At 47.5% G+C, this 24,029-nt stretch overlaps 1 protein-coding gene across 1 annotated transcript in view; it reads left to right on the top strand.

Annotated features, from left to right (window-relative positions):
• Positions 1-24,029, top strand: part of KSR2 (kinase suppressor of ras 2) — a 258,784-nt gene that overhangs the window by 54,616 nt on the left and 180,139 nt on the right. The window contains 1 exon segment of the mRNA XM_023760417.1: positions 3,290-3,440. Coding sequence (XP_023616185.1) covers positions 3,290-3,440 — 151 coding nt within the window.

Here is a 24,029-nt window from a genome sequence, read left to right on the forward strand (position 1 = left end):
TCTCATCTGTTAAATGGGGTGATGACTGTCTCCTCTTCTGAAGTAGCTGGCGTGTAAAATACGATGATCCCGATAAAATGTTCAGCTCCTACTTAGGCACCTACCAGCACAGTATTGTTATTGTTGTTGCAAACTTTGGAAGCAGCAGGTTCTCCAATGGCAAAACAGAGCCAGCACATGCTGTCTGTGTCCGCCCTCAAGGAGTGGAGCGTGTGCTTAAGGTCCCTAGGATGGTGGGGTTTCCTTGCCTTCTTGGATCCGGAGTCATCGCTGTTTCCAGCATCTGGGCCGAGCCTTTCTGGATGAAACCAGCTCACCTCGAATCTTTGGTGCCTGGCATTGTGCGGAGGGCTTTCCATGCAGCATCTCAAGTGTCGAGATTGTTCAAATCCTTGCAACAACCTTTTGACATAGTTACAACTATCACCCCATTGTGCAGAGCAGTAAACTGAGGCTCAGAGATGAAGGGACTCATTTCACTAGTGAGTGGGTGGGGTTGGCAGAGATGGAAAGCACTGTCTTTCCCCCATTCTCCGGTTGCCAGGGCCTCCCTGACCTGGGGAGGAAAGGGGCGCCTCCCTACCTGCAGGGCATGTACCATTTCGTAAGGGGCTCCCTGCTTCCTCCTTGAAGCGGCCTGGAAGATCCTCTTCCACCTTTTGTCTTTTTCAGACCTTGCCTAGATGTGATCTTGCCTGAACCCACCAGATCCAATAATCCTGGGCTAAACACAACGCCCCCCCTCCACATTCCTCCACCCCCGTCTCACACATGCACACAAGACGGGGTATGAGTCGCGGTTTCTTTAATTCATTCCCAGGCTGGCAGTTTTGTGTGAATATCCTTAATGGGAACAGCCCCATAAGTACAAACAGTGCATTTTATTTGCATGGCCCAGTGCACTTTTCAGAAGCGTTTGGGACCATTTATTTATCAAACAGGAAAAATTAGGTAGAGACAAATCTTCTAGACCAAGGGTTGAAAATGATAGCCTGAAGCTGTATCTGATGCACAGACATTTTTTTGCTTGGCTGATGTGTTCAAATTTTTTTTGAGCCAGTATTTAAAAGTTGAAAGCGTTTGCATAAAACCCCAGATCTCTGCCTTCTCTTGAAAAATTGGAGTTGCTTACCACACTGAAATGAATTCCTGTCGGGTGGCAATGAACTGAATTCTGCTGCCCATTTGGGTCCTGCAGGCTCCCAAGTTTCACAGCTTTGCTCATTTTGATTCCCCTTGTCTGCAGGTACCCAAGCTCTGGTTCTTCCTTAATCAGTGAGAATCATGAGCCCAAGGCCACCAGCCAGGGAGTGAGGACAGCTGGGTCCCAGCTCTCTGTCTGTAGCTCACATGTGTGTACCCCAAAAGGCCCCTTTCTCTGGAGGAGCTAGAAGTTAAACAGAGAAAGCTACTAGGACAGACTGTCTGGGCTCAAACTTACTGTGTGACTTTGGGCCGGTGTTCTAACTTCTCTGAATTTTAGTGTCCTAGTTATAGACTAATGATGATGAAAGTACCTATTTTATGTGGTCTGCCTTTTTAAAAGAAAATCCATGAAAAGCACTTAAAATAGTGCTGCATTTCTTTCTATTACTATTATTATTGTTATTATTATTAATTATTTTATCCAACAGAAGTCCATCTGCTCTTTTGGCCCAGGTTTGTCAAGGCTTTCTCCATTTTTAGTATCATTACTCCTGTGATGTGTGTGTGTGTGTGTGTGTGTGTGTGTGTGTGTCCTTAAACCTTAGTGTAAATGGAATATTTTGGGAGGTAAGTTACAAGATTAAAATGCAAAAGTGTATCCTGCAGCAAAGAGGATAATTCTTTTATGTTGGGAAATATCCCTTCTAAATATGAGTCATTTTGTACTTTAAGATTCTGGTCGATCACCTTTCTTAAAGTGGGGCTTACCTGCAAGATGTTCCTGTTTGAGAAAGCCTCTAAGCCACTCAATTATTGCTCTCTCTCTCTGTCCCCTGCCCTGGCGAGTTTGATAGGCACCAGTTGGGTTTCATGGCTTTTGCATGCATCTTTTTTTCTTTTTTGGACAGAATTTTAGTGCTATACACTTTTCCTCTTCTTGGTTGCTAGTTTAGTGTGTGTGTGTGTGTGTGTGTGTGTGTGTGTGTGTGTGTGTTTAGGGGGAAAATGTCTGATTTTGTTGTAACACACAGATATGGCCACAAGAGGGCACACGCATGCTGTGTATTGACCTAGAATCTCCATCCTCAATTATCTGAAACTCTTATTTAAATAACAACAACAAATAACCAATGGACACAGACACCAGGGGGATGAGGGCATGAACGGGGCGGGGGAGGGGAAAATGGGGGGATGAGGACACCTGTAATGCCTTAATCAATAAAAATAACAACAATAATAAATGTAAAAACATTGGATACCATTAAGTGCTATAAAATGAAGACTCTTCTTTGTAGATGTGTAAATATGGAAGCTTGACAAATTTCAAGCTGTATCCATATGATAGTGTCTAGGGCAGGGGTGGGCAAACTTTTTGACTCGAGGGCCACCATGGGTTCTTAAACTGGACCGGAGGGCCGGAACAAAAGCATGGATGGAGTGTTTGTGTGAACTAATATAAATTCAAAGTAAACATCATTACATAAAAGGGTACGGTCTTTTCTTTTTTTAGTTTTATTCATTTCAAACGGGCCGGATTCCGGCCCGCGGGCCGTAGTTTTCCTACGGCTGGTCTAGGGACACAGCCTTTCTGGAAAGAGGGATGGTTACTGGTGGCGGTCAAGGGTCACCTGCCTAAGACTATCAGAGAGTGGAGGACAGCCATCAGGAGACTCGGGCTGTCTGCTCTGGGTTCACCCTGAATTTGGGACAAGTCACTGCCGTAGGAGCTGAGCAGGAGGCACGGAGGGCCTCCAAAGATAAATAAATTAGAGTCTCGATCATAAGGAATTTAGAAGCTGCATGGGGACACAGACAAGTAATAAACTATACCATTTGTGGAGCGCCATGTGCTAAGCACACGTGCTTCCCTGCACAGTATGTGCACTTAAGATTACCATTTGGGGTGAGTAAAGTGAGGTTTAGATGGGTTAAATGATTTGCTCGAGGTCATCTAGCTAATGAGTGGCATAGCTGAGAGAAAACCCAAGCCTGTCTGATGCCCAAATCAGAGACCCAACTACACCAAGTAGCCATTCACACAGTGCGGGGTGTTCAGCTAGGTACCACTAGAGGGCAGTGTGGAGGCTCAGACGTCATTCCTCCACTCTAGGCACTTGACGTCTGCATACTCTTCCCTCCCTAGGAAATCACCCCGGGCCAGCTGAGCCTGGAGGACCTCTTGGAGATGACGGATGAGCAGGTGTGTGAAACCGTGGAGAAATACGGAGCCAACCAGGAGGAATGTGCTCGCCTCAATGCCTCCCTCTCCTGCCTCCGGAACGTGCACATGTCAGGTGAGCAGGCTGGACGTCTGCCACAGGGCCTCTAGGTTCCTGTGCCCGCGGTCGCAGGCCTGGACAAGACAGAATCAACTCTGGGTGGTAAATGCCGCAGGCGAGCAGAGGAGAGAGGGGCCTGGGACTCGAAAGTGGTCAGCGCAGCTTCTGGGAACTCGGCCCTAAAGGAGACCTTCGGAGGTTGTGGGACATTTGGTTCTGGAAAATTAGGGTCCAGGTACTGGAAATACAAGATGTGCGTAGGAGACCAGAATCGTTTTACCTTAGACATTCTGAAGTGTCGTCGTATTTTGGGTCAACATCTACCTTCTTATTTTTTTGCATAAACATTATACATTTTTTATAAAATAACTCAGAAAACATAAAAATAATAATAACTACCCTAAGCATCACCCTCTAGGGACCTACTGTTGTCATCTTGGTATAATTTTTGGTATACTTCTTCCAGACCAATAGGTATGTGTATACTACCTTTAAGCAATAGAATTAGGATTATTTATCCATATTATTTTGAAACCTGTTGTGTTTTCTTTAAAACCTAACAAAATAACCTCTGTGACATATCAGTTTGGGATCCACATATATCGTCATATTTCTTTGATCTTTCCTATAAATTATTCAAACTCCCATCTGCCTCCATTTTTTAGCAGGACAGCAGATACCATCCTCTTAAGGCCTCCTGCTTCTCTCTAGCTTTGTGATTTTTCCACAAACTCTGCGGTCTTTTCTGTGTTATGGGATCAGCTCTGCAAACACCCGCCAAAAAGTGTTATTGGTCCAACTGTGTGGTTGTTTCAGTTCCCACCACAAGGTGTCACTGTTGTACATGAGTTGGGCACAGTCAGGTAGAAAGTTATAACCTCAGATGCCCTTGCTGGATTCAACAGGCAATCTTCAACAAGTATGTATTGAGTGACTGCTTTGTGCCAGTTGGGCTGAGAATACATCAGTGAACAAAACAGAGCTTATCTGAAACAGGTCATTGGCCCAGATTCTCTCCCCTCCAGCCCTGCATGCTCTTTTATTTCTTTTTTGCTAGCAGATCCTGATCAGGGCTGTGATCAGCATCAACAGAGACCATGAATTGGAGAATGACCTGTCCTTGAAGGATGCTTGTTAGCACCCTGGTCTCTACCCACTAGATACCAGTAACATCCCTCTCCCATTCATGACAAACAGAAATGTCTCTGGGTATTTGCAAATGTTCTCGGGGAGGGTGGTGTTGCGGTAGAATCACCCCTGGTTAAACAGCGATAAAGGTCATGTTATTCCTTACTCTAGCACAATGCTGTTGACTCACCTAACATTTGCATGGCTAAGAGTGGCCTGTCAATCATGCAATACAGACAAAACCTGCTTCAGGGTGACTTCTCTCTACCTACAGCGAGAAGCAGCTAGTAGTTAGTGCGCCATTAAGAAATGGTGCCTAATTACAAGGCTGTGTCATTCACATCTTTGTCAATACATTTTAAGGCCTGAATACTGTTACCATTTATCCAACCACTGCTGTCATTAGACATTTAACTCTGAGTGTTACCTTTGGGCTACTCCTTTAGTGAGACTGCATAGGAGTGTGGTTCCTGCAGCAAAAAATTTACATATTTTAAGACTTTTGGTGGACATTGCCATGTTTGCCTTCCAAAAAGTTTGTACCAATTTATACCTCTTCCTCCCCCTCCCCCTGCCCCCCACAGTGCATGAGAGTGAGCATGTGAGGTTAGGTTCTTCATTGCTTTTGAGAGTTCATAGCTCCTCATCAGAATTGGGCTACTGAGTGTGACAGAGTCCTCATAGTGGAGCTGGACTGCAGTTCTGCCTGAGACAGGCCTTTCTGTCAGCCCTCTGTGGGCTGAGCAGCCACCCCTGTGACATCCTGGGCTGGGTGAGACCGTGAGAGGGCCTCTGATCTGGTGTTTTTCAAACTTTTTTGATCAAGACACATAGTAATCAAAACATTGCCCGGCCGATGTGGCTCAGTGGTTGAGTGTTGACCTACGAACCAGGAGTTGATGTTTTGATTCCTGGTCAGGGCACATGCCTGGGTTGTGGGCTCGATCCCCAGTAGGGGATGTGCAGGAGGCAGCCAGTCAGTGATTCTCTGTCATCATTGATGTTTCTCCCTCCCTCCCTTCCTCTCTCTGAAGTCAATAAAAATATAAAAAAAGACACAGTAACAAATGATTTATATTGCAACCTTGTACACACACATTATACACAAACACATGAATATATACATACACAACTGAAATTAGTTTCATGAAACAGTACCAATTCTTACTATGCACAATATTTTACATTCTTTTCTATTCTATTCTATATCATTTACCAAATGCTGGAAAGGACCTGCCACTTTCATTTCACCCCTCACTATGGGTTGAGAAACGCCAATCTCCTTGATCCTCCTGCCTCTATCAGCTCTTCCCAGGCAGCTGAGCTTCCCTCCACGGACCGTGTCCTGCCTCCGATGCCAGCCTTCAAGCCACTGGGTCCTTGAGAGCAGGGCCAGGTATTGCACTGGGCAACAAGGGCAGCTGGCAGGGAAGCGCAGCTCAGCACACAGCTCTCAGTGTCCTGACGTCACGCTCTGCCTCTGTATGTGTCCGTATCACTCTCTACATGTTCATTTTAGCCTTTGGGCGGAGTGATTTCTTTTAACGGATGCCTCTCCCCCCCGGTAGGGTGTAGGCTGCAGGAGGGCAGGGATCTACCTGTTTTATTTGCAGCCAGACATCCCCAGCTCAGTATCTGGCACATTGTAGGGACTCAATACATATTTCTCTCTCTCTTTTTTAATGCTTTTATTTTTTTTAAATTTTTAAAAAAAATATATTTTATTGACTTTTTACAGAGAGGAAGGGAGAGAGATAGAGAGTTAAAAACATCGATGGGAGAGAAACACCGATCAGCTGCCTTCTGCACATCCCCCACTGGGGATGTGCCCGCAACCCAGGTACATGCCCTTGACCAGAACCGAACCCGGGACCCTTCAGTCCGCAGGCCGACGCTCTATCCACTGAGCCAAACCGGTTTCGGCCATATTTCTCTTAAAAAAACATTTTAATTGATTCTAGAGAGAGGAAGGGAGAGAGAGAGAGAGACAGAGACAGAGAGAGAGAGAGAGAGACATCGATGAGAGAGAAACATCGATTGGCTGCCTCCTGCACACTCCCTATTTATGTGAAAATCACCAGTGTCTTCACATACATAGTCTTTCCCACGGATTGCAAAGCACCTTGGGACTTGGCTTCTAATTGGTACCCTGCTGTTTACATTCCCCCCTCCAACCCTCAGTGTCTTACAAATCTACTATTTACTTGGAATTTCCTAGATCAGGCATGGATTTCACTTCTTGGTACTCAACCCACTGCCTAGAACAGTGATGGCGAACCTATGACACGCGTGTCAGAGGTGACACACGAACTCATTTTTTTGGTTGATTTTTCTTTGTTAAATGGCATTTAAATACATAAAATAAATATCAAAAATATAAATCTTTGTTTTACTATGGTTGCAAATATCAAAAAATTTCTATATGTGACACGGCACCAGAGTTAAGTTAGGGTTTTTCAAAATGCTGACACGCTGAGCTCAAAAGGTTCGCCATCACTGGCCTAGAATTTCCTCCCATCTGTGTCCTCCCCATGAATCCTGCTTGTTCTCAAGCCCCTGCCTCAAGGCCTCTGCACTTTGTTGGATGAATGAATGCTTCTATTACCAACTGGTCCTGCCTTAGACGGCTTGTAACTTTTTTGTCTTACTCCTTCATCTGCTTGTGACCTCCCCAAGGACAGGTGCAGTATGCTACTATTCATCCCTCTGTTCCTAGCACCTCGTCCAGGTTATATTTGTTGAAGAAAGTGCAGGAAAGCTGTACGATGTGTTTGCTACTCTTCTCCACCAGAGGGAAGCAGCGAGCCATTCTCTACTGATCCTTCTTGTCTTAAATTCTCTTCTTCCCTCAAAAATTATGTTGGTCCCTTGAAGTTCTAAATGGTCCCATTATTTCCTGCCTTTCACCTTAATCCAATATTTTATCCCAAACTAGGGAACAAACTAGTTGTTGACTCTTGCTTCTTACTATATTTTTTTCATCTTGGTCTCCCCAGCTCTCAGCTGGGATCTCCTGCAGTGATGAAATTAGATACTTTAAATTTTAGTGTGTAGTGGGGACTCAATGCATGTTTGTTAAATGACTGAAGGGATACAGGTTGTATTGAGAAACTCATGGAGACAAAAAAAGCTTTGTACCTGACCAAGAATATGTGTAATTTCTCTCTCTCGCCCTCTCCCCACCTCCCTCGCTCCCTTTCTCTCTTTCCCCCTCCTCTCCTCTCCTCTCCTCTCCTCTCCTCTCCTCTCCTCTCCTCTCCTCTCCTCTTCTCTCCTCTCCTCTCCTCTCCTCTCCTCTCCTCTCCTCTCCTCTCCTCTCCTCTCTTCTCCTCTCCTCTCCGAGGATAGGGGAGACTTTATTTATAGTTGTGACTCTAATTTAGTTTTCTCCTTGGGTTTTGGGGTTATCTTTATTTCCCAGTGTCCAAGATGCCCCCAAAGTAGAAAAGTTTAACCTATTGTCTTTTAGCTTGTTATATCAGCATTAGCCTGACACCAAAGATACTTAATTATTCCATCAGCAAGCTCAAGGGACCCAAAGCCAGGGTCTCCTCACCTTCCTTATCATATCAGCTGTGGCTTGAAATAAAAAATTCCCTCATCAAAATTTATTGAATGCCTACTATATGCCAGGCACCTTATCACTATCACCACCTTCATCACCATCACCACCTTCATCACCATCACCATCACCCCTTCATCACCATCACCACCTTCATCACCATCACCATCACCACCTCCATCACCATCACCATCACCATCACCATCACCACCACCATCACCATCACCATCACCACCTTCATCACCATTAGTAACATCACCACATCACCATCACCACCTTCATCACCATCACCACCATCACCATCAACATCATCACCAGCGTCCTCTAGCCTTTCCCTGCCCCGTCTCGCTTTCCTCCATCTTCTTCCTGTCCTTTTTCTTTTGTCTCCAAAAGACCCCCGGGTTTCAGCTTTTCTAATTCTGCTCCCTGTTTGTCTTTGACTTCTCTTCCCTCTGAGCCACTGTCTCTCTCAACATGGCCGCTTCTTTAGAGCCCATCTCCCCCGCGCTTGGCTTGATTGTTCTCTAGGGGTAGCCTGCCTTTCCCTGGCCAGAATGAAAGCAGAACCCCAAGCAGTTTCCCAGGGCACACAGCCCCATTTCTGCACCCCCCCCCAAGGTCACTACAGAGCTGAGGTCCCAGGGTGACACTGACGTGGCTGCTGCAGAGCATGTTCCTGTGATTGCTTTAATAATGTCTGCTCACTTGCATCTTCACTTTCCCAAGGAAAAACCCAGGTTCCAGATAATGGAAGACTTTGCTTTCCTCCTTCCTTTCCTACCCTCCCTCCCTCCCCTACATATTTTTCAAGCACCCACTGTGCATCTGGCACTGTGCTGGGTGGGTTCCAGGGCTTGGGGACTTTCTCGGGCGGGGCTTCAGGGTGGAGCTGAGACCTAAAGAAGGAGTAGTTCTGATGACAAAGGGGTGGCGGGGACATGCAAAGTGCCTAGTGGCAGGAGGGAGCCTGTGCCAGGGAGACCATTGTGGCCAGCCCACTGGGGATGCTGGGAGAGCGGTGGGAACTGGGGTTAGATAAGTGGGCAGGGCCAGCCCCCACGGAGGATCATGGCACAGAGCTTGCATTGTAGGGCTTTGAGCAGAGAATGCCTGGCTCACTCATCCAGTTTTCAAACAAACACCAGCTGCAGAGAGGGAGGATGGCTTAGAGTGAGATGCTGGTACGTCTAAGTAGAGGCTCAGCCAGCCAGGCAAGTGGAGAGAGAGAAGGCCAGGGTGCCCCTGACAGACAGGCCCCCCATCCCCCCGCCCGCACCCTGGCAACCTCCCTGGAGCTTGCTTTGTTGGCCCCCTCCGGCTCCTTCTCCTGAGGGTCCAGGGAAGAACTGACAGCCAGGTGCAAACTGGGTGTAAAGTGGCTCCCAAATAGGACAGTGGCCTCAGATGCTCCCCTGGTCCTTGCAGTTGGTGTTGAAGGGAGCCCACCAGAACCCCTTCCTGTGCCCAGAACAAAGAGGAAGAGCGGTCTTGATTGCCCTATTGTTCCACTTGCTTCCAACTCTGGGGGGGCTGGGCGCTGGGGAAGAGCCACCTCCCAGAGAGCCCCAGTGTCTGGTGAGTTGCAGCATCTTTGTCCCTCGTCTCCCTTCCCTGTACGTCCCCCGCTGCCCTGTTCTGTGGGTTTTCAGGAATCTCTTCCATGGATGTAGGACAGCGTTAGCATTCTCCAGTGCAAGGGACAGAGGCCTGATGCAGCCACGCTCACCCACACATGGCTCATTCATTCATTGTAAATATCGATAGCATGTCCTCTGTTTCAGTCACTGTGGGGACTGGGACTGGGGACGTGGTGATAGTTAAGGCTAACCAGCCTCCCGCTCTCATGGTCCTTGTGTTCTAGACCCAAGCTGTCCAATGGGGTGGCCTCTAGACTCATGTGGAAGTTAACCTTCTATTCATGAACAGGAAATGGAATTAAAAATTCACCTCCCAGGCACTAGCCCCACTTCATGTGACCCACAGCCCCTGTAGCTGGTGGCCACGCTGTCGGCACAGTGCAGTTCCAGGGCGTTCCCGTCGTCAGAGCGTTCCCCTGGCAGCACTGCTCCGAGCACAGTGACAGGACGGACAGGAAATGTGCCGCGTGGCGCTGAGTCTGATGCTGAGAATTAAAATGGAGAGATGTGATGGTGACGAGGAGGCCAGCTCGGATGGGGTGGTCACAGCGGGTGTCAGAGCAGCAGGGCCAGTGGGGTAGATAGAGTGAGTTTTTTTTAAACATTCTTTTTAAAAAAATCCTTATCTGAGGACATGTTTTTTTATTGATTTTAGAGAGGAAGGGGGGGAGAGAGAGAAAAAAAAAAACATTGATCGGTTGCTTCTAGTACGAGCCCTGACCAGGGATCAACCCTGCAACCTAGGTGTGTGCCCAGACTGGGAATCAAACTCACAACCTTTTGGTGTATGGGATGATGCTCCAACCAACTGAGCCACCTGGCCAGGGCGAGATCAGTAGATTGAGATTTAGTGCCTGGAGTTTATTGTGACCGTGGAGGCTGGCTGGGCAAGTCTCAGATCCACTGGACAGGCTGTCCGGAACTGGCTGCGGGGGCAGAATTCCTTTTTCTTCAGAGAAGCCTCAGTTCTGCTCTTAACGCCTTTCAATGGGTTGAGCCAGGCCCGTTCAGGTCACCAAGAAGAGTCTCCCTTAAAGTGGTCCAGCACTTACATGGAGCTGGAAGGATGGACATGCCCAGAGAGGTTAAGTCACTTGCCAGGAGTCACACAGGTAGTACTAGAGCCTGTGCTCGCGCTCACGTCAGTCTCACCCAAAGCACGTGCTTTAACTTGCAGTGTCCTCCATGCCCACTTCCCTTGTCTGTTCCCTACCAGACTGTGAGCTCTTTGGGGGTGAGGACCATATCTCATTGTCTCTGGAGTGACGTCTGGGTAGTGGCCCTGGAGGCTCACCATCATTTGAGGGGGCCTGTGGTTCTTCTCTTTGGGTGAATATGTCCCATCACCATCCCCATGGGATTCTGAAGGTGGGGTGCCTCACAGCCCGGATCTCCTGCTGACCTCACTCCGCACTTGGGAACGGCCTCCCCTCTGCAGGCACATGGAGACCTGTTGGCGCTCCCGGCCCCGCGTCAGCCCTGCCCTTGGGAACAGGCTCAGTTTAGCTTCATCATCTGAACCATTTCTTTCTTTAGCACTTTTATCTTTCCCTTCTCCGGCTGGTACTTTGTGGAGGAGAAATGAGGTGGACAGTCTTTGTAATCAGATACCGGGACACCCTGGGTGACTGGGGCTGGCATTGTTTTTCAAGCTCTACCTTCTGAAGACCTTCTGCCTTCATTGTCACAGTTGGCGGAGGGCCTGTGTGTGTGGCAGGACTGTATTTTTGCTTTAAGCCCTAGTCTCCTTGCTTGCTAGTGTTAGGGTCACATAGCTGGTTGGCTGCAGACACTTCGATGCCTTTTCCTCTCAGTATGGATTGCCTTGGACACCATCCAACTGGGCCTCTTCTCTTGACGGTCACCAGGAGGCGCTGCCTGATAATCTTCCTTCAGCTGAGAAGCCAAAGAATGTGCTCGAGTGCCGCGGAAAAAGCTACATGGGTGTGCAAACTGGAAGGAACCTCAGTCTAATCATCTCAACTTTCATATAAGGACACACTGAGACCCAGAGAGGAGAAAGGCATGACCCAGCTATGGCAGGGACAAGCAGGGACTTGCTCTGTGTTACAGACACGGCATCCTGGGCAGGCGGAAACCCTAGGGGGTGGGAGCAGCTTTAGTCTCTTTTCCTGACCAGCTTTGAGTGAGCTCACAGCACGGAGCAAGCTCGGAGCTTCTGTCTGCCTCCAGTCTGCTCAGAGGGGGTCTTGCTGCCCCTCATGGCCCTGCAGCGCTCATGTCACAGAAGCGTTGGTCTCCCTGCCACACTGAAGACCAATTAAGAGAAGAAAACGAGCTGCCAAGAAGGAACCTGCAAAGCAGGCTCCAAATAATAACGCGTGGTGTTGCAGAGAGCTGCGAAGAGGCAGCGGCTTCCTTGCCTTGGGAGGCATCGGGAAAGCGCTTGGGGCCAGATTTTGGGGTGACTCACGCTGTGTAGGACCCCCTCCCCCCCGAAGCCTGTTAACAGAAAGGCTGAAAAGAGAAGCAGCAGGATTTGTTTCAGTGGAAATCAACATTTTACCTTTGCCACGTGCCCAGCGCTAGGACACATAGATAAACAGACATGGGCCCCAGGGTCAGGGGCTGGGCTCCTGGGTCTTCATCCCTCTGTCCTGGCTCGTTAGTGGCCCAGTCAGGAAGTCATGTGAGTTCTGCGCCTGGCATGTGAGTCCCGACTGGACCATGGGGCTGGAACGCACTTAGTCCATCAGTGCCCCTTCCCCATCAGTGTCCCGGGCTTTGAAACAGGCGTCACCATGCATAACCATTTAGGAATAAGTGAAATGAGGTGTGCTCTCACCTGTGTGGGGCTGCCTCCCCGATTGGAGCAGGACCGGACTTGGATTCGTGGCTGGACGGAATTGGAACTCAGGCCCTAATGAATGGGCTGAATCAAAGGTTTCTCTCCCTGCTCCCTGTTCTGCCGCCAGCCTGCTCCCAGGAGGCAGAGCCCTCAGGAGCAGGGGGTCGCCAGGACTCGGCGCTGGGGAAGCCGGCTCTGCAATGTGTGTGGGCAGCTGAGGGTTTTGCCAGGACGTTCTTTAAGCCCCTGCATTTGACAGAGCTGATGCCCCGTGGATGGGGGTGACGTGGGCAGTGCCACCCTTTTAGCATCTTGGAGCAGAAAAAAGGTAGCAATCAATCAGTGTTCCTTTGACCTATTCGAGAGGTTGGAGAAGTCCCCATAGTCTTTTATAAAATCACAGGATGATATTGATGCCCCCAAAGTAAGCAAGGGTCTAGACTGAGGGGCTTCCAGGCAGGGGATGTGTAGGTTCACAGTGCGGCCCTTCCTCACTGCAGACTGGGGGCCCGGAGAGCCGTGCTTAGGAGCAGTGAGCAGCGTCTGTGAATGCCATCAGATGTCAGCTCACCAGCTCTCGGGCCTCACGTAGGAGATGATCTTGGAGGCTCCAGTGATGGCACGTAGGGCCAGCTCGGAGTTTCTCAGCCTTGGCCCTGTGACATCTGGGGCCAGATCATTCTTTTGTAGGGCGCTCTCCTCTGCACTGTCAGGTGTTCAGCAGCTTCCCTGGCCTCTACTCACCAGGTGTCAGTAACATCCACCCCCCAACCCCCAGACACCCGATGTTCCCAGCTGAGAACGGTGGCCTTGGCTTATCTGCCGTGCGCCAGGCTGCGCTGACGGACGGTGCTGAGGCTGGGAGGATGAGGAGGATAATGATGTCAATGATGATGACAACGTAAGTAATGCTGAGGCTAGATGAAAGCCAGGGCATTTTGTGAAGACGGAGGCTCTGTTAAAGCACAGAAAACTGTAATTGAGTTGGACTCTGGCTTCTCAGGCCCAGAGCATGATTTTCCCAGGGGTCCTTCGTCACGTTTACAGGAACCAGATGAAAGCTAGGGGCCTTGCTGTGACATCCTCCCTCCAACAAACACACACACACACACACCCACGCACGCACACACACACACACACGCGCGCGCGCACGCTTACGAGTCTCTCATATTCACATGCATAAACTCTCCCACTCTTACTCTTACTGAGGACTTCGTTAAAATTTCCATTTTGCCGGTCAACAGCTCTGATCACACTCTTCCTTGAGGAACTGCTCATAGAAGGGACAGTAGTGGAGAGAGCTCAGGGCTGGAGGCCAGATGGCCGGGTCTCTCCTCTCCTGTCTCTTCCGGCTGTGAGAGCCGATGAGCCACATGGCCCGGCGGAGCCTGGTGTCTGGGTCTGTCAAATGCCTGAGGACAGGAAGGATGGTCCATAACCCCTTCCCTCAGGATTCTGTGTTTCAGGGTTGACCTTCCACGCTGGGTGAGTGAGCTCGACCCAGTCATCGCGTCCCCACTCTCATGGATGACTGTACAGTTCATACCCGGCGTCCAGTAGTTATTATTGTGTGCATCTCCATATTAATCCAGCGACACCCTTTTGTGGATTCTTAGAATGTAAGGAATTAGTGTCATCTTTGCACTTGATGGTTCTGCAGGTAACACTCTTTCGTGGGCTGGCTCCTTCCTGTCCCGGCCTTGGCTCAGATGCACCGTAGGAAGGGCTCCTACACAGTGTGAGTGTGGTCATCGCCTCCATTGTTACTCTTCATAGACTGGAGCACGGTGGCTGGGAGGAACTGGGCGGAGGTGGGGCGGGAGGCGGGGTCCCAGTGCAGCCAAGAGCATTCAGGGGATGCTTTCTAGTGGAAGAACAGCCACACTGAGTTTCAGGATGTGTTTGGGCTTCTTTGCTTTCTTCTTGGGTTGATGATTTTGATTCATTGCCCACCTGGGGTCACCTCACCTCTCCCTCCCCCTTACTTTTGAAAACAGAGCCCGGTTAGCTGTCCACAGAGGTCGTGGGAGTTAAGAGACGATGATATTTTACTATGTAGTTCACTTGTGCGTTCAGCTTTAACCAGCATTTATTAAATACCAACTGTGTTCCTGGCTTTGGGTGTGAGGTACTGGCTTCATGGCCCTGGTTGAACCCTTGCATCTCTGTGAGCCATAATTTCCTGGCCTAAACATTTGGACCATAATTGTCCCTACTTCTTGGCTCATGGTGAGGATGAAATGAGATAGAATATGCAAAGCCCATGGCCTGGCATGCAGTTGCCATGGGGGCCTGGTAATGGGTGCCTTGCTGTCAGAATTACTGGGAAGTTTCCTCACCTGCCTGATCTCATTGTATGTCTCCGGCTTTCCTGCAGGATGATTTTACTTCTCTTTCAATTATACTTCCTTTCCCCACACTATCTTCGGTGGGAAGGGGGTGCCCCAATTTATAGATGAAGAAAGAAGGCCGGGCATCTAAGCCACATGGTCCAGCTCTCAGGCATTGAAGAGGGATCCTGGGATGCCCCTTCCCTGCCTCTAGTGAGATGGGCCAGGATGCTGGCATGAAACCTCTCACCTGAGGCAAGAAATGGCCGGACGCTGGTGGAGAGATAGCATTAGCCAACAACTAGGATGGAAGAAAAAAGAGCTAACAAATAACCCAGATGTCTTTTCAAATGCATTTATTAGGGAGGGGGAAGAAAGAGCAACACGAAATACGTTCTTCACAGATGGACGGGATGTGATGCGTTCAGGGCGTGTTGGGAACAGCATCAGGACGTTTCTGGGGGAAGTATTTGGATTGTTCATGCCCCGGGAGACGGGCATGGGAGGAAGCTGGATTTTGGGACATGTCACATCTCTCTTCTTTTATAGTCAAGAAATCTATTGCTTTAATTAAATGTCCTTGGGGTTTGGTTTTTTACCTTGAACAAATTTTCTATTTGTCTTTCTTTTCCATGACATTCAGTTAGAGAAGAATGTATCAATAGAAATGACAGTATTAGTAAATATAATAGTACTACTAATGACAGTATTAGTAAAAATTGTAAAACAGCAACAACAACAACAAAAAACACAAACAAACCAAACAGCACCACAGATCTGTATCTCAAGTTTGTGGCTAAAGTCGCATCTGTCTGTAGGAATCATCACTAACTTGTAGCTCACTTAGGTTTTGCTCTCATGTCTGTCCTGAGGGTTTGAAGCCTGAGGTCTGAGAGAATTTTAAGAAAATCTTTTTAATCATCCAGAAACTATTCAGGCTTTCTTAGGAGATGGCATTCCTTCCACCCTTCTCCCCTACCCCTCCCTTCTCCCCTCCCTCCTTTCCTCCCTCCCTCCCTCCCTCCTTCCCTCCCTCCCTCCCTCTGTTTTGGACTGGCCGGCTGTCCTTAGGGCAAAATAGAGGATGACTTGCTAAGAACGAGCTTGTCTCCTTTATGCCGTTTTGAGATGTAATCAATAATCTAGTCCAGGGGTCAGCAAACTGTGTGTGGCCCACAGGCCAAATCTGTCCAGCTGCCTGCTTTTTAAAATAAAATTGTTTTGGCACACAGTTACACCTACTCAGTCATGTTCCATCTCTGGCTGCCTTGTGCCATAATGGCAGAGTTGAGTAGTTACAACAGAGGCCATATGGCTCATGGTTGAAATATTCACGGTCTTGTCCTTCACAGAGAAAGTTTGCAGCCTCTGTTCTCGTCCTTGGCCGTGTTCCTCTGTGTCGGCTTATGAACAGGTCGATTGATTCACTTATTCATCAGGCGCTGAGGAAACGCTTTCTTGGCGACAAGCCCCCTGTTAGGTGTTTCTTGTCTATAAGGACTTACTGCGCCTCACTAAGGTGCAGAGGACTGTGTCTGTTGCTGTGTTAACACGAAGGAGGAAATAGCCAGTGTTTTGGAGGAGGAGTGCAGGTGAACGCTAGGGAAGCCTTCCTTCATGGAGGAGGAGAAATTTGAGATGGGTATAATATGGGAAGTTTCCAAAAGGCCGAGGTACTGTGACCCTCCAGGTATGGGAAGAGCCTGTAGTGAGGCAGGTAATTGTGGGATAAATCATGACCAGTTCAGGGAGTTGTAAGTTAACCTGGAGGAGGGTTTAGGAGATGAGGCTAGTGAAATAGTTGAGGGGACATGTGGTAGCACTCTGAGGACAGGAATGGTGACTTCTCTGTTTTCATTCCACGATGATTAGCTCCAAGCCACAGCCTAGGGTCAGAGTGTGGTTGACTGGATTCATCAGACTGGGGAGGCGCCCCAAGGTCACCCTATCTGTGGGACGTTTTGGAGCTGGCTGATCTGGATCCAGATTGGCTTTTCATTTTTATACCCATCTCAAGTGTCTCCCAGGCCCTTCAGAACTACTTCATCCTTTTGGAATTTATTCCCTGCTTTCTGAGGCCAATGGGAGTGTTAGCACTAGAATTAACTAAGGCACAGTCCTGTGTTCATAGTGGAGTACAGATGGCAGTTGGGAGATTGGCCAGGGGAGAAGGACCTGCCGTCTGGTGCATTTCATAGAGTGAGAAAATCCCAGAAGGACAGCCATGTGGTCTGGATACTAGTAGCCCTTTGAGGGCCTGAGGTCAAGGCTGAGCGCTCCCAGAGTTGGCAGGATTTGGACCAGTTGACCTTGGACATTGGGCTGCCTCTGTACCTTAGGGCAGCTTGGCCACAAGGGTAGGTCCAGGTTTTGTTTTTTTTTTTTCATTTGTTTTGATAAAGAGGTTTAGAGATCTGTGCCTCCCCATCTGTGAAATGGGGATAATTGTCACAGTCACTTCTTAGGACTATTTTAAGAATTTAATGAATTAATAATATATAAAGCCAGTGCATGGTGCACAGTAAGCACTCCATGAAATGGCTTAGTAATTAGATTGTTATCCAGGTCAGCATTTTCTAAAGGATGTTGAGGGATTTTTCTTAAAAAAAAAAAAAATCAAACACGTTTCTTGGCTGTAGAGCTTCTTGGTGTAGTTAATAAGTTGCTATGCATTGATTTTACTTATTTTTTTATTTTACTTATAATGTCGTGATTCCACCTGAATTTGGCTGTGGTTTCTGTTTTCACTGAGTAGGTGTTGAGGCGGTGTCTTATGAAGCAGGCTTTGGGAAATGCTGTTTAAGGACAGAGTTGGTATTGGGGTGGCACCTGCCAAGGACTTCCTCTGTGTCAGGCACTGTACTAAACTCTGGGGACACAAGAGTGGACAAGAAACACACAGTCTTGGCCTCATGGACTTTAGTGATAGCTTCAGAGTTAACGTGAGAGTCCTGAGCTGCTCTGTTCCTCATCCATCCATCCATATAACTATCCATTTATCCATCTACTCACCCACCTATCCATCCAAACAACCAACCATCCATCCATCCATCCATCCATCCATCCATCCATCCAATTAGTAGACAGACCATTAAACAAAGAAACAGTAATTTGAGAATTTCATCAATGCTGTGAAGAAGGTAGTGAGAGAGCCATGTTAGCTGGAGTACTCAGTGAGGTCTCTCTCAGTGTTACAGTCTATAAAATGGGAACAATATGAATCCCTGCTGAGTTTTATCTCACCGAGTGGTTGGAAGGATAATATGAGATACTGGCTTAGCCAGGGGTTGATAAAACTGAACTGTGGAAGGCTCCTGAGAACAGAGCTATAAAAGAGAAAGCTACTTTCCACAAGGGTTAAATAAAAGGTGTAGGAAAATAGGAGCCCTAATGCTTTAATCAGTTCTGTGTACGTGTGTGTATTTTTTAAAAGATCTCACCAAATGCTAATACATGCCTCTGCTAATGTCAGGCAGTGCTTCGTGGAGGTCACCCCTCAGACTTCATGTGTCTCTCGCTTGTCTTCTTCTGAATATTTTGAGTGGGGCACTTGACGCCCTCCCTAAGAAGCGGTGCATTTTATAAGTATTTCTTTGTTGTTTGTTAGCCTATTAGAGTGATTTTTCCCCCTCCTTGTCTTTTAAAAATCTTCCTTTCCCTCCTTCCTGGTGCCTGGTAGCTTGACCCTGCCTTGTTTATCTAAGATAGTAAAACAGGAACAAGCTAGTGGGTGTCGCTGCAGCTCTGGCTGAGGCTGCACAGCAGAATTGCCACGTTAAAGAGAATTTAAGTTCCTTAGCACTTGGGAGCGTTGGGCATCTTCTCTGTGACCATTCTGGGCTTTGTCAGCTCGTGGCTAGGCAGAGGCTGAGCGAGATTAGGTCAGTTGTCCTGAGGTTAGAAGGGAGTGAGGTTCTTCTGTCCATCTGTCCGTCCGTCCATACATCCATCCATCCACCCACCCTTCATCTTTTTTCCTCCCTCCAACTCTTCCCCTTCTCTCCTTCCCTTTGCTCCATTCATCAATTCATCCATCAGTCCATGTGTCCATCCATCCACTCATTCATCCACCCACCCACTTACCCATCCACTCTTCCACCTACCCACACACCTATCCATCCAAACATCCATCCATCCATCCATCCATCCACTTATCCACCCACCCACACACCTACCCATCTATCCATCTATTTTATAGGCACCAAGTCCCTTCTATGTACCAGGCACTCTGCTGAGTTCTGAAGATTTAGAAATGATGAACAAGGCCCCTGCCCTGTTGAACCATCTAATTAGGAGACAGACCATTAAACAAAGAAATGGTGATTTGAGAATTTCATCAATGCTGTGAAGAAGGTAGTGAGAGAGCCATGTTAGCTGGAGTACTCAGTGAGGTCTCTCTCAGGAAGTGACATATGACCTAAGATCTGAAGAATGTCAAGGGGAGTGGATGTGACATAAAGAGTTCTCTAGATACAGGGAATGGTTGGTTCTGTGATTGAGAGAAGTAGTTCCTGCTTGGGGAACTGACTACAATTCTGTGTGGCTGGAGCCACTATTTCCGTGCATCTATGCATACATCTGTGTATCTATCCATCTGTGTACTCATCCAGCATCCATGTGCACATCCATCTTGCCCCTGCACACACATCTATGCACCTATGCATATATCCATGCACCCATCCATTTACCTATGCACATATCCATCCATGCATCAATGCACAATCCATGCACCCACACATTCATCCATATACCCATTCACCCATCCACACATGTATCCATCCACACACCCTTCTATTATTCATGTGCATATCCATCTAGGCACCCATGCACACATCCATGTACCCGTCTCTCCATCTATGCACCCAACAGACATTCATTGACAACCTACAATATGACAGACACATCTGTCTTCTGTCACTTGATCTCATATACAACCACTGACCACTTCCTCCTTTAGGAAACATCCATTTATCTTGGCTATTAGGAAAGTGTACTTCCTGGTATTCCTCCTCTCCCTCTGGTCCCTATATGCCTAAAATGGAATATACAAATCTTCCCCCAAATTGCTCTTCCACTAGATTTTTTCTTCTTAGTAAATGACAGCACTATCTCTCTAGTTATTTAAGCTGGAAATCTAGGAGTCATTCTGATTCCAGACCTATCCTCACTCCTTGCTTGCGGTATGTCCCCAGGCCATGTGAATTCTGTCTCCAAATGTATGTCAAATCTGCCCGCTTCTCACCACTAGTACCCTAGTCTTGCCTGGATGACTGCAGCGGCATCCTATCTGGTCTCCTTGCTTTTATACTTGCTCCCCTCCAAAGCTTTCTCCACTAGGAGCCAGGTTACTCTCTTAAAATCTCAAATTAAATCACATGACTCCCCTGCTTAAAACCCATCATCTACAAGGCACGGTCCACCCTGCCTACCTCAATGGCCTCATCTCATTCTATTTCTCTTACTCAATGTCATCCAGTCACATTGACCTCCCCCACCAAGTTCCTTGAATGCTTTTCTCACCTCAGGACCTTTGCATATGCTGTACCCTCTGTCTGAAGCATTCTCTCCCTTCTTCGCCCCTAGCTGACTCCTATTGAACATTTACATTCTGGCTTAAAAGTTTTTTCCTTTCTGTCTCCCAACTCAAAATAGCACCCCTCTGTTTTCTGTTGAAATACCCTGTTCTTCCTTTTTGTAGCATGAGTCCCGGTCATGAACTATATGTTTATTTCTATGCTTATTTATTAACACCTGCCTCATAACACTGGAGGCTCCTTGAGGCCAAGGACCCTCTCTGTTTTGTTCCTACCACCTCTCCCAGAGCCTGGGTATCAGTTAATATTTATTGGAATAAAATAAAAATGTTCTCTGGGAGCTTTTATCTTATAGGGATAATGTATGTCCACATAAAGAAAATACTGAGTAGGAAGTCCTATAAAAAATAATTCAGACCATAAAAGTATCTAACATGGATTGGTTACTCTGTGCCAGGCGTTGAACTAAGTGCTTTGTAAGTATTATCTCATTTAACCCTTTCAACAGCACCATGAGAAAGGTGCTATCACTGTCTCCAATTTACAGAGGAAGAGATTGAGGCACAGAGAGGGTAAGACACTTGTCCAGGGTCTCACACACACTCAATGACAGCACTGGGGTCTGGACATAGACCTGCTGGATTCTCAAGTTCTTGCCCCTTAGTGTCAACTCCACTGGGCTTTGTCATAACAAAAGCTCAGTAACAGATTTTCAGACTTGAAAAAGGGTGATTCTGGCTTTTCTGGTGGTTTTGGTGGAGAACTTGACAGGTCTTTCACTTTGAGGCAGGAGACAGACCAGATGAACCACACCTGGGACTCCATCCAGCACTGGTGCGCCTTGAAAGGTCCTGCATTGCAGGGAGCACCTAGATGCTTCTTCACACTTTGACTGTTGCAAAGTTTTGTTGCAAATTTGAAGCCAGTCAGCAGCGGATGAGCATCTGGGTTAGGGGGGTGGGGGGGTGCCCTTCTTTGCCTTTGGTGTTGGATGGTCTTGGGTAGGAATGTGACCTGGCCATCTGCCCAAAGCCTTTCTATTTCTTCCTATTCTCCTTCCCCCGGGATCTGGAGCTGGAGCCTGGTTTTCAAATTGCAAGATAACGATCTGATTTAGTGATTTATCCGATTAGCCTTAAATGTATTTATTACATGCTTAAACATATTCCAGCGAGCTCTGAAAACGAACCGCAGGACTGTCCTGGGCTGAATTTCCGGGACCCACTGGAGCAGGTTCAAGAAATGCCTAATCCACTTAGAGGAAAACAGACCCAGGCACTAATCCAATCGGCATCTACATCAGCCAGCAACCCCCTCTGACTGCCCACAGCCTCTGTACTCCCCAAACCTTCCTCGGGAGGTTAGGAGGGGTCATGGGTGTGGTCTTCAGGGGGTCAAGGTTACCTCAAATTTAATGCTCCTCTGAATTCTCTCCACAGAACTGGTGTGGGGGGAATACCTTACATACTCTTTATTTGTTGTTTTAAAGTAATATTTATTCCTCTTTTTGATTCCAAAATCATTTTTATTTGCAAAAATTCTGGAAAATAAAAAAATGTATAAAAACAGAAAAACCGAATCACCCATGACTGAGCCCATATTTACAGTTGGTACTGGGCTTTTTCAATATTTAAAAATGCTTTCAAAATTACCTGTGTAACTCAGCATTACATTTTAATTGTGATAATTCCCAGGCTTTTTCTCCCCCTATGCATTTTTAACAAAATAGAAACAATATCAAATTATGTAGATTCTCTTACATCCTTTTTCCTTCACTCAGTTTTTTTTTGGCCATGTCATTGATTAGCTTTTGAAAACATCACATTTGATAGCTATACCTCATTTCTTCTTGTGGATGTGGTGAATTTGTGTAACCATTGGGCTTGGGTTATGTTGTGTTCCCATTTATTCACATGACTGCCCCACACATCTTTGAGCATCTTTGTATCATCTGGTCTTTGGATCATTTACTTTCATTCCACTTCTTTTAAAGGTGGTATACTTTTTAACAACTTCATTGAGATATAATCAACATATAATAAATTTCAAAAGGTATATAATTTGGTGAGATTTGACATGTGTACACACAGGAAACCATCATCGTGAATCAAGACAGGGGACATGTCTGTTACCCCCAAACCGCCCTCGAGTGCCTTTTTCTCATTGCACTTTAAGATGGCCTCATGTGGTCAGGGATGCTCTCTGCAACTCTGGAGCCCCTGGGAGGCCTGGGACACAACCTAGGACACGCCCTGCACAAAGAAGATGCCTTAGTGCAGCGGTTCTCAACCTGTGGGTCGCAACCCCTTTGGCGGTCGAACGACCCTTTCACAGGGGTCGCCTAAGACCATCCTGCATATCAGATATCTACATTACGATTCATAACAGTAGCAACATTACAGTTATGAAGTAGCAATGAAAATAATTTTATGGTTGGGTCACAACATGAGCAACTGTATTTAAAGGGCCAGAAGGTTGAGAACCACTGCCTTAGTGGATGTTTGCTGATGAAAGAATGCGGAGTAGGCACCTATTTGCCATGGCTGCCCTCAGCTCACTCCCAAGTAAGTCAGCACCCTTCCAGGCTGGCTTGTTCTGCGTGTTTCACCCTTGAACAATCTCAGACTGGCTTCCTAGCACGTCTCTCTCTCTGGCCTTAATTTTGCCCTCCCGACTTCTTGGGGTGCATCCTTTCCCCCTTCTTCCTGACTGCTGGTCCTTTCCCATTCATCATCTTACTGGGATTGATGCTAAGTATGTTGACCACAGTGGTGTGTGGGACACACCCAGTCCCTGGCCCCAATGAGCTCGTGGTTTGGTGGGAGTGGGTAAACATTCATAAATAATGATTTACTCCAGTGTGAGTGATGCTCTGGAGGGGAGGGGTGTAGGAGCTATGAGAGCTAATAATGGGGAGCTGACCTTCTTTGGGGGTGCCATGGTCAGGGAAAACCTCCATGGACTGTGACATTTAATGTGGCTTTTGATTATCGGAAGATACCATCCTATGCTTCTTTTCAGTTTTGTCTTCTCTGGACTGAACTTTTTCAGTTTCCTTTGTCTGGTTCTCACTGGGCAGGCCTTCCGGAAGGCCCAGTCCCCTGGTCCTGTGACCGGAGAGCACAGAATGCCTGTCTCTGAGGACGGTATTGGCCTAATCACGCAGCCAAGGACTGCATTCACTTTCCTCCTCCGGCCACAGGAAGTTTTCAGCAGGATCAAAGGCTGGCTCAGAGTGACAATAACCACAATAAACAACAGCACCCACGAGCATTTATCAGATGCTTCTCGGTGGCAGGCGCTGTGCCAAGCACTTCCTGGGCACCCATTCACCCATTTCTCCCAGCGACAATATAAGCTCGCCCATAGGAGCCCACTCATTAGAGCAGGGACTTACGTAAAGGCTCTGTCCTGAGTGGTGTGTGCACCTCAGCTTACTTAATTCCCATAGCAACCTTACGAGGTAGGTGTTCTGTTACTCCCACTTTACAGATGAGGAAGTTGAGGCACAGAGAGGTTAAGCAACTTGTCCCAGGCCACAGAGCTAGAGCAGACTCTGAGTCAGTGGTGGGAGCAGCCAAGCATGATCCTGCCTCTGCTGAGC

This window comes from Myotis lucifugus, unplaced genomic scaffold (assembly GCF_000147115.1).
Source record: "Myotis lucifugus unplaced genomic scaffold, Myoluc2.0 scaffold_181, whole genome shotgun sequence".
NCBI classification, from domain to species: domain Eukaryota; kingdom Metazoa; phylum Chordata; class Mammalia; order Chiroptera; family Vespertilionidae; genus Myotis; species Myotis lucifugus.